Source organism: Mesoplodon bidens (genome assembly GCF_964165515.1).
Source record: "Mesoplodon bidens genome assembly, chromosome: 13".
NCBI lineage: Eukaryota > Metazoa > Chordata > Mammalia > Artiodactyla > Ziphiidae > Mesoplodon > Mesoplodon bidens.
The window spans coordinates 73,242,571-73,261,236 of record NC_138169.1 but is presented as its reverse complement, the minus strand read 5'-3'; the positions used below and the strand labels follow the sequence as shown (position 1 = coordinate 73,261,236).

The following is an 18,666-nucleotide window of genomic DNA, read 5'->3' as shown; positions in this document are numbered from 1 at the left end:
GGACCGAGAAGTAAGACTCTGTGACCAGGCATAGACGTTCATGAAACCGTGACAGTGTCTTTTTTTTTTTTTTTTTTTTTTGGCTGCTTTGGGTATTTGTTGCTGCACGTGGGCTTTCTCTAGTTGTGGCGAGCAGGGGCTACGCTTCGTTGCGATGCGGTGGCTTCTCTTGTTGCAGAGCATGGGCTCTAGGTGCACGGGTTTCAGTAGTTGTGGCTCGTGGGGTCTAGAGCACAGTCTCAATAGTTGTGGCGCACGGGCTTAGCTGCTCCGCAGCATGTGGGATCTTCCTGGACCAGGGGTCGAACCCGTGTCCCCTGCATTGGCAGGAGGATTCTTAACCACTGTGCCACCCGGGAAGTCCCCATGACAGTGTCTTGAAAAGATACCAAGTAGGTGCCTTGATCATCCTTGATGTATCAATCATACATACTGTCTATTTAAACCTTGAAACATATTTACAGATGAATATTTGGAAAATATAAAACATCTTTACATATAAAAAGGTACCACAAGGGAGTTTGTATTTTCAGTTGAGGCCACAGACCTTTCGGATGTCTATTATGATGGGATGAGGAACAACTAACATTTTAAATCATTTTATCACTGGACCTCTGTCCAGGGCTCGTGAGGTCTGTTGTTTTTTACTGTGTGAAGCCCGGAAGTTTAGTGAAGGTTGGTAGTTTGGGGTCTCCATTGGCACAGAGGGCTGTAAGGAAAAAAATGGGCCCAGACTAGATTTCATGGCATTTCATGATCCTTAGGAGAAAATTGGGATCTTATATTGACTAATGCACCGGGAAGGTGTGTTGATACGAAAGATAAAAAGGTAGGTTTCATCTCTCCTGCCCTGACATGCAAACCATCCCTTTTCAGGGCTCAGACCACCTCGGGATGAAAGCAGCCTGCTTTCGGTTTTGTAATCATTTGCAAAGAGATAGGATTGATAGTAAGAGAGCGCGGGTGGGCATGGTCCTGATACCCTGACACATCTTTTCTCTCCCTTTAAACAGCTCTGTGACAAATCTTAAGAGATTTGAGGGCAAACACACCTGGTTGAAATCTCATTCTGTGACCCTGGAGGAGTCACCTAACCTCTATAAAGCCTGCAAAATGAGGATAATACCTGCTTTTTAGGTATGTTGTGATGATTTCATGAAATGAGCCCAGCACATAAGTGACTGCTGAACAGTCTTCAGATATAAGGGTGGGTAGGTATTATCAATTGTTGATTACTTTAGAAGAAAAACACACACAGTGGGTTTCTTCTTTCAGAGCAAAAATTCTTTTCCAAAATACACATGTATGTATTATTTACAGAGCTGCAGTAATAGGACACAATTATGATTTCTGTCTTTCCCCAATTTTATGTTGTGTTTAAAGCATTTCCTTTGTTTCTAGGGCTGTCTTTTTTAATGGATACTCTAAGATAATTTATAAAACCATTATCCTGATGGACTTTCAGATGGTTTCTATTCCTGCTTTATATAACTGACAACAACAATCCAACATATTTCTGTGAATAGAGTTATTTTACTTGTTGAATTGTTTCTGTTGGAAATGTTTCTATAAATGAGATTATTGGGTCACATGTTATAAATATCTTTAGTGTTATTGGGACATAAAGTGTTGCTATATTTTTTTCCATTGGAACGTACCAGTTTCAATGTCAGCAGTGGGAGGCCTGTGTGTGTGTGTGTGAGAGAGAGAGAGAGAGGGAATTCACTCAGCTGTACAACTGCCCAGCACTAGATGTAGTCATTGAGTATTGTTAACTTAATAGGCATAAAATGGTGTCTTACGTCTTCATCAGTTTTCCCCTCCCTGATTGCTAGTAAGAGTAATCTTTTCCTGTGTGTTTGTTCCCATTTACTTGTTACATCAGACCTTTTTCTATCCTTTTATTCAAACAAGCAGTTCCTGTTGAATCTGAATGGGGAATACAAATTGTCTCTTTGTAGAATGAAAAGTTTAAGATTTATATTCAGTTCTGCAAGATTCTGCTGATTCTTATATCCTTCTGTAGTGTAATCTTTCTGTTAATTGCATCCATCCATCAGTAGGCTGGTGACTCTTCAAACATTAAAATTAATTCAACTCCACAGACTCACTTTTTATTTCACCTTGGAGGTTTGGCTTCCAGGCAACTGTCAAATATAAAGCCCCAATGATTTTATATTATTTAAGCATGAGTAAAAGTGAAAAACCTAATCACAGAGGCAATAGTAATGAAGTAAAATGGGACCATTGTCCCTAACAAGTAAGGATGACGCTTGAATGTAAAAATAACAATGTTTTTCTCCTGGTAACTTTCAGTATTTATTATCAAAACACACTGGATTGAAGCTGTGCTCCGAAGTCATCCTGTGGGGAATTCTGGCATTATTATCCTATGGGAATCCATTCTAGTGTTTTGTTTATTTTTCTTAAGTTTTCCAGACAAAAGAATGGCAGCCCCACCCAATCTTAATTTGAAACACATTTTTCTAGTTGCCACCACCCTATTTCGGGCCTGTGTTCCTTCTGGCTGCAGCTACATTCACACACTGAGCGTCATTGCTGAATGTGGCCACAGAAGTAATAGGACCGAACTGCTTGGTTTTACCGGTGACAAGTGTGCCTGGGAGATGCTCAGTGTCCGGTGTGACCTCTGGATGGTCTCCCTGCCTGGCTCTCACCTTCCTGGCCACCCACACTCCCTCCGCTATCAGATTCATCCTGCTGAAGCACGGGGCAGATCGGATGTCTCTCCTTGCAGATACGTTCAGTGCTCCTGTCCACTGCCTGGGCTAAAGCCTTGTCAGGTCCTAGTAGGCGGGGGGAGATGACTCCAACCAGCCTTTCACGAGCTCTGCCCCGATACCCCCTAAATCTTTCAGCCGGGCAGGTGCCTTATATTTACTTTCCTGCTGCTGTTTTCACTCTACCTGTTCCTCATTCCTGAAAATGTCTCTCCCATCCATCCAGAGTTCTTGCTGCCCTCTGTGATTCCCACACACATTGCTCAGCTCAAAACAGCTAGGAAATGATTATTGATTTCCATACACTCTAATGTGACATAAAGGGAGAAGCTTTTTTTTTTTTTTTTTGCAGTACACGGGCCTCTCACTGTTGTGGCCTCTCCCGTTGCGGAGCACAGGCTCCGGACGCGCAGGCTCAGCGGCCATGGCTCACGGGCCCAGCCGCTCCGCGGCATGTGGGATCTTCCTGGACCAGGGCACGAACCCGCGTCCCCTGCATTGGCAAGCGGACTCTCAACCACTGCGCCACCAGGGAAGCCCAAAGGAGAAGCTTTTTAAAATTTTACAACTCATCAGTGAAGGAGAGACCTGTCTGTAGACCCCAGAGTTGGCTTTAGTTTGTTTGTCAAGTTCTGCATTTCCTTTGCTTACGTTTTTCTTGTGACTTGGGCGGCTCTAAGTTGGTCTGTAGACAAGGAAAGCACTTGCCACTTGCAGTCGGGGAGCAGGCTCTGATGCTTCCTGGACGGAGCTTGAATTCCACCCTGAAGCCCCAGTGCGTGCACTGCACCACACCCAGCACAGAGCCGGGGATGCGGTCAGGGGGCCAGCGTCCAATCTGATGGTACCACTTAGGAGCTAAATAACCTTGGGAGGGTTCCTTAACCACTTTAGTTTTCTCATTGGTAAAATGGCAATGATAGCACCTGGCCACCTGTCTCAGAATAATTCCACAATTGTGAGAGAGGATGTATGTGTAAATACTTAGGAGTGAACGGTAAGGGGCAACCTAGTGGTAACAAGAAGCAGTCATCATTACTAGGATATGCTGGGGAGCCCATGACAGAGTTGGGACGACAATATCACCAAGAAATCCTGTACGTTTTATCAGGAGAATGAAAAAAACTGCCCTTCTCCGAGAGGTCAAAGTTTTGAGATTTCCCCTGTACCCTTTTTTTTTTTTTTTTTTTTTTTTTTTTTTGCGGTACGCGGGCCTCTCACTGCTGTGGCCTCTCCCGTTGCGGAGCACAGGCTCCGGACGCGTAGGCTCAGCGGCCATGGCTCACGGGGCCAGACGCTCCGCGGCATGTGGGATCCTCCCGGACCGGGGCACGAACCCGTGTCCCCTGCATCGGCAGGCGGACTCTCAACCACTGCGCCACCAGGGAAGCCCCCCCCGCACCTTTTTAAATGGTAGCCGTCAGAGGTGTGTGATGTGAACTGGGGGTCGGTCTTCCTTCGTGGCAAAGGGCTCTGGGTGGACTTTCAGAGGAAAAGAGGATAAAGCTGTGGATCCAGAGAAGCCTTTTCTATCACGAGTAAAGGCCCTGGCTCAATTGTCCCTACAACGGTGATATTGATGGTCCCTTAGTTTTGTGTTAGTTATCCCAGGCTTCTAGGTTTTCTAGGCTTCAGTTTAGGAGGAAATAAAAATGATGACCCCATTGTCCTAGGAACAGTCATTGTGTTGTTTCTAGAACAGTACAAAGTTTGAATTTAATCTAGATCTTAGGAGGTTTTATTACTGTTGGTTCATGAGATTTTTTTTGGTCTAATTACAACGGTCGTCCAGCTTATCAGATTTTACTCTCAGGAGTATTGAGCAACTAACACAACATTGTAAATTAACTATACTCCAATAAAACATTAATTAAAAAAAAAAAAGAGTGTTGAGCAGATTCCAAACAGTGTGTGGCATGTGTCTAGACTGACTAGGGTAATAGAGATTTCTGCTGCCCTTTGGATGGGACTCTTCTTTGGAATTACTTGGAAATAATACCAACCATATTAGGTGTCTTACCATAGAATTCTTATTATTTGTGATTAATGATATGTGTATTAGTTATTTATTGCTACATAACAAATTACTCCAAAACTTAGAACAGCACATATGTTGTCTTACAGTTTCTGTGGATCAGGAATCTGACCACCGCCTAACTGAGCCCTCTCTGCTTCAGGGTCTCTCACAAGCCTGCAGTTAAGGTGTCAGCACAGGCTGGGGTCTCATCTGAAGGCTGGACTGAGAAAGGCTCCACTTCCCAGTTCCTGTGGTTGTTGCCAAAATTCCTTTCCTTTTTTTTTTAAATTCAAAAAATGTGCTTATTTGTCCTGTTTTTTTGAGATATAATTGACTTATAACATTGCATTAGTGTAAGGTATACAATGGAATGATTTGATATATGTATATAGTGTGAAATGATTACTATAGTAAGTTTAGTTAATATCCATCATCTCACATGGTTACAGTTTTTTTGTGTGTGATGAAAGCTTCTAAGATATACTCTCTTAGCAACTTTCAACTATACAGTACAGTATTGTTAGCTATAGTCACCATGCTGTACATGTACAAAATTCATTTCCTTAAGGGTTGTTGGACTGAGGACCCCAGTTGCTTGCTGGCTGTTGGCCAGACGCCCACTCAGTTTCTTTCCATATGAGCCTCTCCATAGGATAGCTGCTTCATAAAAGCCAGGAAGGGGTGAGGGGACGAGAGCTGGCTGGCAACAAGGAAGTCACAACTTCTTATAATCTAATCATGCACAAGACACCCCATTCTGTTGGTTAAAAGCAAGGCATTATATATGTATAGCTGATTCACTTTGTTATAAAGCAGAAAGTAACACACCATTGTAAAGCAATTATACTCCAATAAAGATGTTTAAAAAAAAAAAAAGCAAGGCATTATGTCCAGTCCATTCTCACGGGGAGGGGATTACACAAGAGCATGAACACCAGGTGGTGAGATCATTGGAGGCATCTTAGATTCTGCCTGCCAGAGTTGTAATTTATTTATTTATTTATTTTTATTTTTTGGCTGTGCTGGTTCTTTGTCACGGCATGCAGGCTTCTCTGTAGTTGCGGCACGCGGGCCTCTCTAGTTGTGGTGTGCGGGCTCCAGAGTGCGCGGGCTCAGTAGTTGCAGTGCGGGAGCTCTCTAGTTGTGGCATGCGGGCTCTCTAGTTGTGGCACGCGGGCTCTCTAGTTGTGGTATGCGGGCTTCGTTGCCCTGCAGCATGTGGGATCTTAGTTCCCCGACCAGGGATTGAACCTGCATCCCCTGCATTGGAAGGCAGATTCTTACCCACTGGACCACCAGGGAAGTCCCCCAGAGTTGTAATTTATTATATTTAGTATGAAACATATAATTAAAACATGCATAGATAGCATAGAGCATACAGAAATATAATACACAAATTTATTATATCATGATATATGTTATGTTAAATACTTTGCATTATCTATAATAATAATAAAAATAGGCAAATGAAATGAGGAAAATTCCATTTCAGAAATACCCTTTCTTGTTGAGGACTTTAAAGAACCATAAAAAAGATGATGAAGAAGGAACCAAGATGAATATTGTGAATGTTACTTCCTGTTTAGGCTGGAGTCATCCTGGACATGAATCAGTTTATACCACAAAGATATCATTGCTCGGGGACTCTTGGCCTTCCCCAGCCTCTGAGTTGTGTTATGTGTACAGATCAGACCCTAGCAGTGGCAGAACTTAACTTTTTTTGTTCCTCGTTTCCCTTCATTTGAATCTAGAAACCTTGTGATAGCAACAAACGTTTGTGCTTTCATTACTTCTGACTTCAGAGTTTTATTGCAAAGGCAGAAAGGTATTTCTTTGTGCCTGGGTTTCCCTGTTCTCTCTCCTTCAGACCCCCTCCTCCACAAAGGGAATAGAGAATTTCATGAATTCATTCACTTCACAAGCATTTCATAGCCAATTATTTAAAGATGTCAAGTGATAGATGTTAGGGGTTCAGATCTGGAAATCTTGCCATTTACCCCTCCTGTCTTCTGGGGTTTATGACCAAGAGGGCTGAATACTGCAGAAGGCAGGATGGGAAATAAGACATCTTCCTCCTCCTCCCTTCTTTTAACAGATGAGAAAAATGAGCTTCCAAAATGGTAATAAAGTGGTGAACAGTAGAGCCATGGTTTGAATCCAGACCTATGTTCTTTCCAATTAATCATGCTGCTTTTCAGCCTGAGCAGGAGCCAAGGACATTTTCCTAAGATCATGTGACCAGAAAAATCCTTGAATGCTAAATCACATTGATGACTTTTAAAAAATCCTGATAAATCTTTTGCTTCCTTGCTCTAATATTTATTTACATTTATATCCAATGTCATGATTATAAGCGCATGGATTAATGATGAAATACTGCATTGAACTGGGTATTGGCAGATGCATGACCACAGCTTCCTCACACGAAACGGGAGATGATGGTGTGTTGTTACCTCAGGCATTTGGAATTGTGTGTCTTTTCTAGTTAAACAGTTATGCAGCAGTTGAAATAGTACCATTCCCAATCAGTAGGGCAACCGTACGATTTAGGGACATTTCCCCACCACTACACCTGGTGGTTTATTCCACATTCCCAAAGTGTGCATGATTTATCTGGGTCAATAACGATTTTATGTGACCATGGGCATTTGATATTGACCACTTCTTTTGTTGCTGTCTCTTATTATCTTTTCTTTTAGTTCAGGGGTCAACAGACTTTTTTTCTGTAAAGGGCCAGATGGTAAATATTTTAGCCTCTGAAGCCATCCAGTGTCTATCACAGCTATTCAACTCTTCTGTTGTGCAAAATCAGCCATAAACAGTACATAAAGGAAAGAGCAAGGATGTGTTCTAATAAAACTTTATTTACACAAACAGATGGTTGGCCAAATCTGGCCCTCAGGCTGTAATTTGCTGACTCCTGTCTAGACTGTAAGTCTCCAAAGGACAGAGTCAAAAGTGCCTCCTGTGTGGTTTCTGGAGAGGCATCTCTCCTTGGCCGCCATCTTGCAGCATCCCCATATGGCCCCTCCTCTGTGCACGTGCAGAAAGAGAGAGCTCTTGGGTGGTTTATCCTTTTCTTATAAGGACGTGAGACCCGTCGGATTGGGGCCCCACCCATATAACATAATTTAACCTCAGTCACCTCTTTAAAGGCCCTATCTTCAAACACAGTCACGTTGAGGGTTAGGCTTCAATCTTTGAATTTTAGGGGGAGGCAGTTCAGTCCGTAACCCATAGGAAGGGTCTAAGCAGGAGAGTGGCATGACTCTGGTGGCCGGGTGGAAGTGGATGGTGGGAAGTCCTGTTAGACTCCGCCTGCAGCATTTCAGGAGAGAGATGGTGGTGCCTGCATCAGGGTGGTGGCCGTGGAGATGGAGAGGAGGAAATGGGATGGAGGTATGTGTTTGGGGAGAAATGACAGGCCTTGCTGTGTCCTTGGGCTGTCACACATAATTTAGTTACCCGTATCCCTCAATAACCTGGACGATGGTTTGGTTCCCGGTGCCTCCGGTAGCAGTCTGTGCCGAGCAGGTGCTCAGTGGAGGTTGAATAAATGCACAGGTGTCTGTGACGTGCTGGAGTGATGGGAAGAGACATTACAAAGTTTCCAAATCCATGTATGTAGTGCCTGCTTTACAGAGATCATGGTTTAGACCTGGAAAGCTGCTTTACCTAGGACTAGGTCACCTAGGACTTCCAAGAAATGATTTCTAGCTAACTTTTCTTTGGTAGTCTAAGACGGCAGAGCTAAACTATTCCATGAGTGTTTGCATTACACTCATATACATACAGCAAAGAACTTCCTGCTCAGCTTAGAGGTCCCCACCCAGCCTTCCAAGTCAGCCGCCCAGATCTGGCCTGTGGCAGGTGTTCGGATGGTGAGTTGCTTGGTTGTGCAGTGGTTTGCTTTCTTTGGATCCCATGCTTGTGGTTGTAAATCTATCCCTTTTTGTTTGTCTCCTCCTTCAACCTCGAAGGACTGGATTCAGACTGGATTTCATCTTCCATCTTTTTGTTGTTGTTGTTTTTTTTTGGCCGCGCCATGTGGCTTGTGGGATTTTAGTTCCCTGACCAGAGATTGAACCCAGGCCCTCCGCAGTGAGAGCACGGAGTCCTAACCACTGGACCGCCAGGGAATTCCCTGGATCCAATTTTTTAAATATTTATTTATTTATTTACTTACTTTTGGCTGCGTTGGGTCTTCATTGCTGCGTGTGGGCTTTCTCTAGTTGCAGCGAGCAGGGGCTACTCTTCGTTGTGGTGCGCGGGCTTCTCACTGTGGTGGCTTCTCTTGTTGCGGAGCACGGGCTCTAGGTGCGTGGGCTCAGTAGTTGTGGCTCGCAGGCTCTAGAGCACAGGCTCAGTAGTTGTGGCGCACGGGCTTAGTTGCTCCACGGTATGTGGGATCTTCCGGGACCAGGGCTCGAACCCGTGTCCCCTGCTTTGGCAGGTGGATTCTTAACCACTGCCACCAGGGAAGTCCCCCTGGGTCCAACTTTAACATGGGAAATAAGCACAGAGACGCTTGGCAATAATGATCACTTACAAAATGTTTCTACAGAATGCACTTAATGCCACTAACCTGGATACTTAAAAGTGGTTAAAATGGTAAATTTAGTTGTGTATATGTACTACAATAAAGAAACTTTCTGTATGATGCTTTCAGACTTTTCAATATTTTCTATGCCCCTGTAATGGAGAGATTAGATACTAACTCTGCCACTTACTAGCTGAGCCTCAGTCTCCTTATCCGAAAGGTGGGTAGGTAACATCTCCCTCACAGGGTTTTCCTGCTTGACAGGTAGTAGGTGCTCAATAAATGGTCACCACTTTTCTTATGTTTGTTCTGAAAAATTTCTGGTGAAAGTCTGCCTTTGAGAGTTTGGGAATTTTTTAAGGAGTATATTAAAATATTAGCTAAAGCATAAAGCCACAAGTAGGGCCAATTAAACACATGTAAAATCCCAAGAAATAGTCATTTACTAACCCGCAGAAAATTGGGAGAGAGGAAAAATGTTTTACTTGTCGATTAAAGGTTTTAACTGTGAATATGCCTGTGCTTAAGTATAACCGTATTTTGTAATAGTCTAATATTTTACTTCCCAGTGAGGGGCACATGCATTTTAGAAGTGATTTTTGGAGATGGAAAAGGCAACAGGGCTAGATTCCCCACACTGTTCCATTTGTTATTATAAAACACAGTTTTTCTAATTATGGAAATAATTGTTAACAATAACAGCAACTGACATTTGAGTACTTTCTAGGCTAAAGACCAAATCGAGCACTTTACGTGCATCATCTCACTGAGAATCATGCATGGCAGTTGTTGAAATTTTGGAAAATGAATAAATGTCTGCGAATAACTGGAACTATTCTGTACATGAGGATTGTTAACTCACCTTTCAACTAAATGTGTTTGGATTTTTGTAATGTCATTAAAAACTTGTCCCACCGTGATCTAAATTGTTTTGCACTGTCCCATTGTGTGAAGATGCCACAACTTATTTACACAGTTGCTAATCATTGGATAGCCACGTTGCTTCTGGGTTTTGTTTTAAACAATATTGGACAAATTCCTCACATAAGTATTTGAACATTTCCTAGATGTACACCTATGGTTATAAAAATTTAGATGTTCAAGATGCTAGATTTGGTATAAAGCATGCAGCCAGGGAAATAGTTCCACTCGAGGCAACTAACACTTGATGAAAATATCTAACAAACTGTAACATAAATGTAGAATATAAAAGATGTCTCCTTGGAAAGCAATTGCTTTTGCTTCAAAATTTCAGTAATTATTGTACAAGTTATCCAACATTGCAAAGGTTTGCTTTTCTCCTCTATAGAGTACCAATAACAATAATACCACCTTCACTAGGGTGGTATAGGACATTTCAAGGAGCCAGTGTTTATAAAGCATTTCACGCGGAGCCCTGCATGCAGTTAACTCTAAATTAATGTGAGCTGCCTTTATTAATGATATTGAGTACATGTCAGTATGAAGCTTATGTAAATAATGCCAGGCTGGGCTTCCCTGTTGGCGCAATGGTTGAGAGTCCGCCTGCCGATGCAGGGGACACGGGTTCGTGTCCCGGTCCGGGAAGATCCCACATGCCGCAGAGCGGCTGGGCCCGTGCGCCATGGCCGCTGAGCCTGTGCGTCCGGAGCCTGTGCTCCGCAGCGGGGGAGGCCACAACAGTGAGAGGCCCGCGTACCGCCAAAATAATAATAATAATAATAATAATGCCAGGCTGTATGTCTGTCCTCACAAAGCCTGGGGTATTAGTGTAAATATTTTCCTAATATAAATATAACTGAGGTTGGACTTGGCACTTATAAAGTGTCACTTTATACGGTGGTGTATACACAAACACAGCTTTTAAATATAGGGAGTGGGTGGTGGCAGTTAGGCAGTAGGCTAGTAGGATGTGCTTTCAAGAAGTCATTAGTAAAGTTTGAGGACCTAAGCTTGTATTTAAATGCATCACAGAGTAAAAGCTCAGAATATTAGCGTTGGCAGAAACCAGATATCTTAGGACAGTGGTTTTCAAACTTTGCCAGCAATCCACAATTTCCAAAAGAAATTCATTTCCATTAAGACCCACAATGCAAATAAATGTATATATGTGTCTGTTTTGTAAAACTCTTCCCCAAACAGTACTAACTCTTTTTATGCGTGCTGTACTCTGATATTTTAAAATCTGTTTCACTTTATTTTAATGTTGGTTGTGAACCAATTAAATTAATTTTGCTGGGTAGAGACCCACGATTTGAAACACAACCTTAAAGCCTGTCTATCCTTAAAAAAAAAGTTGGCAGCTACATGACAGTTGTAAATTCTCACCCCAGCATTTAATCACTAATGAATGGTTTTGTTGTTAATTTGCATGACAATTTGAACTTTGGGATCATTATTCAGGCATATTTCCATGTTAGTAAGTCAGGTTCTGTTAAAAGCATTGTAACCGAATGCAGGCAGAATTCAACCAAAAACTGGGTATGAGTCATGTTCCACTCTGGTTTCCCTTTCTTTTAAACCAGGTAGTTCCAATTTGCCAGCAGAATGAATACAGAAAGAGACTCAGAAACGACATTTGAGGAGGATTCTCAGCCTAATGATGAAGTGGTCCCTTACAGTGATGATGAAACAGAAGATGAACTTGAAGACCAGGAGCCTGCGGTGGAACCAGAGCAGAATCGAGTTAACAGAGAAACAGAGGAAAACCGGGAGCCATTCAAAAAAGGTAACACGCTGGGACCTGGAAATGGGGTACTTGTCCGTCCTCACAAGGGCAGTGGCAACAGGTGCAAAGGACAGATGGTCCAGGAGGCACCTTCTTTCTCTTAGCTTCAGATGAAACTTGAAGCGCTTGGAAAAGAGTACACATTGTCCTCGGTGTGGTAGGGCCGGTGGACCATAGCTGACAAGTTCTGCAGAGAAAATAGAAGTTCTTGCTTTGTGCCTATAAATTTAGAAGGAAGCTGAGTGTGGAAGAATTTGCTTGTTACCACACCCAAGAACCTTGGAGTCACCATACCTTTGGTTCAGTCAGTTGTGAATATAAAAGGGTTTTGACTCTCCAGTTTAAAAAAAAAAAAAAAATTATGGGGCTCTGCTCGGCACAAGTAGCCTGTGATGCAGCAAACTGTGCTCCCTGCCTAGGATCAGGGCAGCTTCAAGGCAGGGTCTAGATCATGGATTGGCAAACGTTTTCTGTCAGGGGCCAGGTAGTAAATATTTCAGGCTTCGTGAGTCATACAGTCTCTGTCAAAACTACTCAGCATTACTGATGTTTCTTGAAAATGGCCATAGACAGTCTGTCATTTAGGGTAACAGAATGTAGCTGACTTTTATGATTTTGCTTTTTCCCTTGTGGCTTTTCTATTTCATTTCCTGCTGGCTCTCTACCCCGGCAAACACGTGTTCTTTTTTTTCCTTTGCTCCATGAGGAAGCTGATCCTTTTCTCTTTAGACCCCAGATCTGCTTCAGGTTTCAGGTTGAAAATGTTTTCCTCCACGGTCCCTTGCATTCCAGCTAAATAACTTCAGTTTCCCATTCACAGAAATCTCCAAGAAATTGTTCTCTTTCTGACTCTCCACGTGCACCTCTCCCCAGCCTCAATCAGAGTAACCTCTGGTTTTATCTGGTTTCCCCAGAGCCTCTGTCATTGCCGATCTGCCCTTTCAGGCCTGCCAGAAGCCTGCTTTCCATATGTCACTCCCTGCTTGTCTCTCCCTCCAGGATTCTGCTGCCTGTTAAGCTGGTTTTTTTTTTTTTTTTTTTTGCCCCAACAGGTTTTACCTGTAGAAAAAGTGACAAAGCATGAAATCCCACTTATGTAATGATTCCTCCTGCTCTCTGGTCAGATGGTGCCTGTCTTCTGCTCTTCTGTGTGGGGACGTGCATGTGCCACAAGGGCCCCTGCCACCGCAGGCTCCAAAACCTGGGAAGGCCATTGTCTCAAGTCTATTGTTTTCCCATCCTCAGCTTTCCATATCAAACATTTAGAATGATCAGATCTTACTGGATTTCTGGCTGTAATTTTCAGCTATTGAGTATAAGTGCTTTCTGCCTTGAAGCAGAAGGCACTAAAATCACGATAATCGAGCTACGGTGCAATGGAATCACTGCCAATCTGAACAGGAATGTGGCGTCTGTCATAACACGTCCAGACTGGATATTGTTCGGGCTGAAGTAGCCTGACGAGTCAGCACGGGGAGTTCTAGCTGATCGCCCAAATAGTACATAATGTGTTTCTTATTCCTTCTCCCGCTGTGCTTGTAAGTTTCATAGCTCTACCATATGTGGGTATCTGATGAGCTGGCACTGCAGTTCTCTAGGGGTGAACTTTGCTGTTGGTGCTCGGTGCCATGTTATCAGATGTGTGGTCCGGGACAAGGCCAAGGGATGGGGTTGGGTGCCTTCGGAAATGTCAGAGGGGCACGTAGTGGGCGGAAACCCTCACCTCTGTTTTTTTCCAACTCTGCCTTCACATGCTGCTGCCCTGGGCTCTTTCGGATCGTTCAGTTCACAGGTCATAGTTCTTGTAGATTTCTACCCCCAGAGCACAGGCGTTGAGGGATCTCGAACTTGATCTGGGCTCTTCAGGGTCTTTTCCAGTGGTGGTTTATATTTCTAGGGGAATTTGGTGGTTTTCAAAAACCCTTGTCAAGTGACTTTGCCTGTGACTTTAAAAAACATTATTATCATTATTATTAATTTCTTTTGGGCCTTGCTGTGCAGCTTGCGGAATCTTAGTTCCCCGGCCAGGGATTGAACCCAGGCCCCACCAGTGAAAGTGCTGCGTCCTAACCCCTGGATCGCCTGGGAATTCCAAAAACATATTATTTGTTCTAACACCTCTGTGTGCCCTTTCCAAACACCGAGAGGGCATTTATTAAGTGCTAGACCTCTTTACTTCCGTTCCCTCGTCCGCCCTGTGTCCCCTAAGGCCGCTCTGCTTCCTGCCCCCACCCCGTCCTCCCTTCTTTCCCTGCACCCCTCTTCCCCTCTTTTAAATTTTCTCCCATAGTCTAACTTGGGCATTTTCCCAGTGAAGGTCAGTGTCACGCTGACTTTCCTTTCTAACTATAATCTGTCTGTCTTGACATTTTACGTGAAGGACAATTTTCTTCAAAGAATTCACTTCTTGGGCTTCCCTGGTGGCGCAGTGGTTGAGAACCCGCCTGCCAATGCAGGGGACACGGGTTCGTGTCCCGGTCCGGGAGGATCCCACATGCCGCGGAGCGGCTGGGCCCGTGAGCCATGGCCGCTGAGCCTGTGCGTCTGGAGCCTGTGCTCCGCAACGGGAGAGGCCACAGCAGTGAGAGGCCCGCGTACTGCAAAAAAAAAAAAGAATTCACTTCTTTAGAACACTAGAGCGTGAGTCACTCTGAGAAGTACCATCCAGTTGAGTGACACCAGGGACCCAGGCCTATTACAGCAGAGCAATGTCTAAAAATGTGTGAACCATGTTCATTTTTTAACCATATCTTTTTCTTGGGCGGGGGGGCTGCATTGGGTCTTCGTTGTAGTGCACGGACTTCTCATTGCGGTGGCTTCTCTTGTTGCGGAGCACGGGCTCTAGGCGCCCGGGCTTCAGTCGTTGCGGCACACGGGCTTAGTTGTTCCGCGGCATGTGGTATCTTCCCAGACCAGGGCTGGAACCTGCGTCCTCTACATTGGCAAGCCGATTCTTAACCACTGCACCACCAGGGAAGTCCTTTAACCATATCGTAGTGCAGAAAATTGGTTTTCTTTTTTTTTTTTAAAGATGCTTTAGCCCCACTGAGCTTTAGTAAGCGAGTGTTTTGAGAGACCATTGCAAGTGCTTTTCAGTGGAAGGACGTTTCTTGTGTGCTGTGAGCATCGAGAACGGGTATAAGCCTGCTGTTAGAATGTGCCGTGAAGGAAGAAAGAAGCCCACAGATTTTACTAAAGCACCTTTACCCTTGGTTTCCTTTGAGCAACTGGTGACAAAAGCGAGCGGGAGTGTTTCCATCTGATGGAATGAACATTCTCGTTCCCTGAACACACAAGAACGGTACATCCCAGAATGTGTTCTGAGAAACACTGGTTCTGCCAGATATTCCCAGACACAAAGATTCTGTTGTCCCTGAGACCAGAAACTCAGAATTCTTTATCCTTTTCTTGGAGTTGAAGGTTGTCCACTAGCAGAAAATGATGCAAGAAAGTTTAGACTTTAAAGAAGCTAGTTTAATTTTATTTAGCCACAGGTTCCTAAAATTCCTTGACTCTAGGTGCTTTTCTGGTTTGTTTGTGTAGCTTACCCCTCCACCATCCGGGTGTCCCCAGGTCAACGCCCTGGGTAATTCTGTGCCAGTCAGGAACCAGCTTAGAGATGAAGTCCTTGGGAATCAGTACGTGCTCTGCATGAGTGCGCCTCGGCTCGCTCTTGGGAGCCTGCGGATGCAATGAGAAAGCTGTGTCCTACCTTGTTGGCAGCGTTGCTTTGTCAGTTAACTCTCCCCTCTTTCCGCGTTGGCTGGCTTACAAATACACTCACCGCTTCCCTGTCCTACAGCAAACTCTTACCTGAGTCCTGCTTTCTGCTTCTGGCTGCTGTCCTGTCTCCTGTTCTCATGACCAAGCTTCTGAAAACCCATTTCTCTTTTTTTTTTTTTTTTTTTTTTGCGGTACGTGGGCCTCTCAATGCTGTGGCCTCTCCCGTTGCAGAGCACAGGCTCCGGACGCGCAGGCTCAGCGGCCATGGCTCACGGGCCCAGCCGCTCCGCGGCATGTGGGGTCCTCCCGGACCGGGACACGAACCCATGTCCCCTGCATTGGCAGGAGGACTCTCAACCACTGCGCCACCAGGGAAGCCCGTGAAAACCCATTTCTCTACCATCACATCCACCCGTTCCCCCGGTCCTTCCCCTCCGCGGGCTGCCCCACCTCCCTGTGGGAAACATTTTCTTAAAGATCACCAAGAACCCCAGTGCCAAGTCCAGTGAGCTTTTTTGTCAACCATTCTCTTCCTACCTCTGTTTGCTCTGAAGTGCTTGACCTTTTTGAAAGTCTCTCCTTCAGTAAACGCTGGCCTCCCTGGCAGGTGATGACACCTTCTTGTCTCAGTACTCCTCCTGTTTCTCCTTCCTTCTGGCTTCCTTCCACCCTTAAAATGTTCCCATTCTGGGTCATCCTTTGTTTTCTGTCTACAGGCCTGCCTTTGGCAAGCTAATCCCCTTTAATCCACTTCATGTACCGCATCTCTGTACATGACCCTGAGAGGCAGTGTTGCACGGTGGTGAAGAGGGAGGATGCTGGGCACGGGCTGTGTGGATTTCAGCCTTGGCTTCACCACTTTCTAGCTGTGTAACCTTGAGGAAAGGACTTCCTCTCTCTCTACCTCAGTGTCCCCATCTGTAAAATGGACATGATATGAGTACCTACTTCATTGGGTGGTTGTGAGGATTAAGTCAGAAAACAAATGTAAAGGAATGAGAACAGTTTCAGGCATGCAGTAAATACTCAATAAATATTAGCTGTTATCACCCCCACCCGTCATCTCCTCTCTCATCTTTCCATCATCAGATCTTCTTCTTGACCCTTCCACTTCCTTTTGGGATATTCAGATTCCCCTGGACTACCCGCCAGGCTGAAGCTGCTGAGTCACTCATTTTAATGGATCCTTCCATCCCCACATCTAAGCACAGTGGATGGGTGGATGGATGGAGAGGAAAGACGGATGGGCTGAAGAACAGTTAATTTCCCAGCAATGAGTTTACCCACACATTTAAGGAAACTTCTGGTGATGTAGTGTCACCCCTGCCTCTGCCATCTTATAAACCTTTCCTGTTAGTACAAGCTTCTCCAGCCTTCTCTTTTTTTTGCAAATCTGTGGACAGTTATGCTGACCCCACCCTCAGGCTTTCCTAGGCTCCAGTGGGTTCTCAGATAAAACCTTAGACTGCGTCTCCGATAGTTCAGCCCACCTGCTGGGGGGCAAGGCATAAGAGTCTTCAGACAGAGAAGACAGAGAGCTGTAGTTACGGACAAGTCCGCCCACGCACACACAAAGCGACAGGGACAAGGCTAGAGGTTGCAAAAAAAGTCTCGCTCATGCCATGACTTGGTCTTTTAATGGACTGACCTGTGGTTCCGCTCCAGGAGCTGTGACAAAACAGTCTGCCCTGGATGGGGGTCAGGGAAGGCTTCCTTGTGGAAAGGCGTGCCCGCGCTGTCAAGTGACAGATGAAGAAGAGTTAATGAGGGGCGTGGAGAGGAAGGAGCCTCCCGAATAGGGGGCCACATCCAGAGGCTCTGTGGCAGGAGGGAAGGTGGCACGCCTGTGGCACGTGGAGGACTGCAGCCTGGGGGAATGAAGATGTTCTGGGGAGAGGATTAGTCATCTCCCTTCCCTCCATTTCAGCACCATTGTAACTTAGAAACGACTGGTTTCTATTTTATGCTGATTGTACATTACCCGTCTTCCAGATAAATCTGTAAGTGCTCCAAGGACCCAAGGTCCGATCTGTCTTATTCTGAGCTGGTGTCAGGGCAGCAGGCGTGGGGGGCATTTGTCGTAGAGGCTTGGTGGGTGTTTGTGACTGACAGCATTGGAGGCTTCAACAGAAGTGTGAATAGGGGACCAGGTAAGCGAGCCCTTCAGAGGCCTTCCCTGGTCAAGGAAGGCTTCCTGGAGGCGAGGACACCTGCGCTGAGTCCTGAATAAGTGTGAGAGGCAAATTGGTCCCCATGGTCTTGGGCAGGGCCTACCAGGCCGACGCAGCGTGAAGGAAAGCTCCAAGGGGCCGAGAGTTCAGGGAACTTCAAGTCATTCTTGGAGCTCAGTGATGGGGTGGGACAGTGGCCGTGCTGAAGAGTTTGACCCCTTTCCTGAGGACCTCAGGGAGCCATGCCTGCCAGCAGTTTAGGCTGAAAGGAACACAGCTGAGAGTGCAGCATCGGTCTCCTCCCACCACAGCTGCTCCATAGCTATGTTTCCTCCTCTCAGTCCCATCTCCAGGGTGGCAAAAGACGGCACTGCACTGGGATCTGATTCCATCTCCTTTCCTTGGCGGCTCAGGCCTGTGTGATTGGGCCCCATCTTCCTCTCCCGACCGAGCTGGCTGGCTGGCTGGCTGCCTGCCTGCAGCTTGCAGGCTTATCCACACGTTCCATTCACCCTGTTCTACGCTCAGTCCCTGGTTCCAGCAAGTCTTTCCCTCCTCCACGACTTCCCATCCACTCTTCCCAACGACCAGAGCAGCCCCCTTCTCTGTGGCCGTCTCCTTCTCACCCTTCAGGGCTTGATATAGGCATCACTTCCTTAAAGAAGCCTTCTCTGAGCCCCAGCCCTAGCCTGGAGCAGACCCCTGTCGTCTGGTCTCAGAGCCCCTTGCACTTTCCTTCATACCCTGCGGGCATTAATGATTATGTC

General features: G+C 45.4%; 1 protein-coding gene across 2 annotated transcripts in view; it reads left to right on the top strand.

Annotated features, from left to right (window-relative positions):
* The window catches only part of ATP8B1 (ATPase phospholipid transporting 8B1), a 115,865-nt gene that overhangs the window by 38,523 nt on the left and 58,676 nt on the right, over nucleotides 1-18,666 (top strand). The window contains exons 1-2 of one of the 2 annotated variants that reach the window (XM_081252464.1): nucleotides 1,039-1,137; nucleotides 11,803-12,005. In XM_081252464.1, coding sequence (XP_081108590.1) covers nucleotides 11,825-12,005 — 181 coding nt within the window. In that variant the 5' untranslated portion in view covers nucleotides 1,039-1,137; nucleotides 11,803-11,824. Of the gene's footprint in view, nucleotides 1-1,038; nucleotides 1,138-11,802; nucleotides 12,006-18,666 lie in introns of those variants that run through there. The other variant, XM_081252463.1, reaches the window with a different exon arrangement.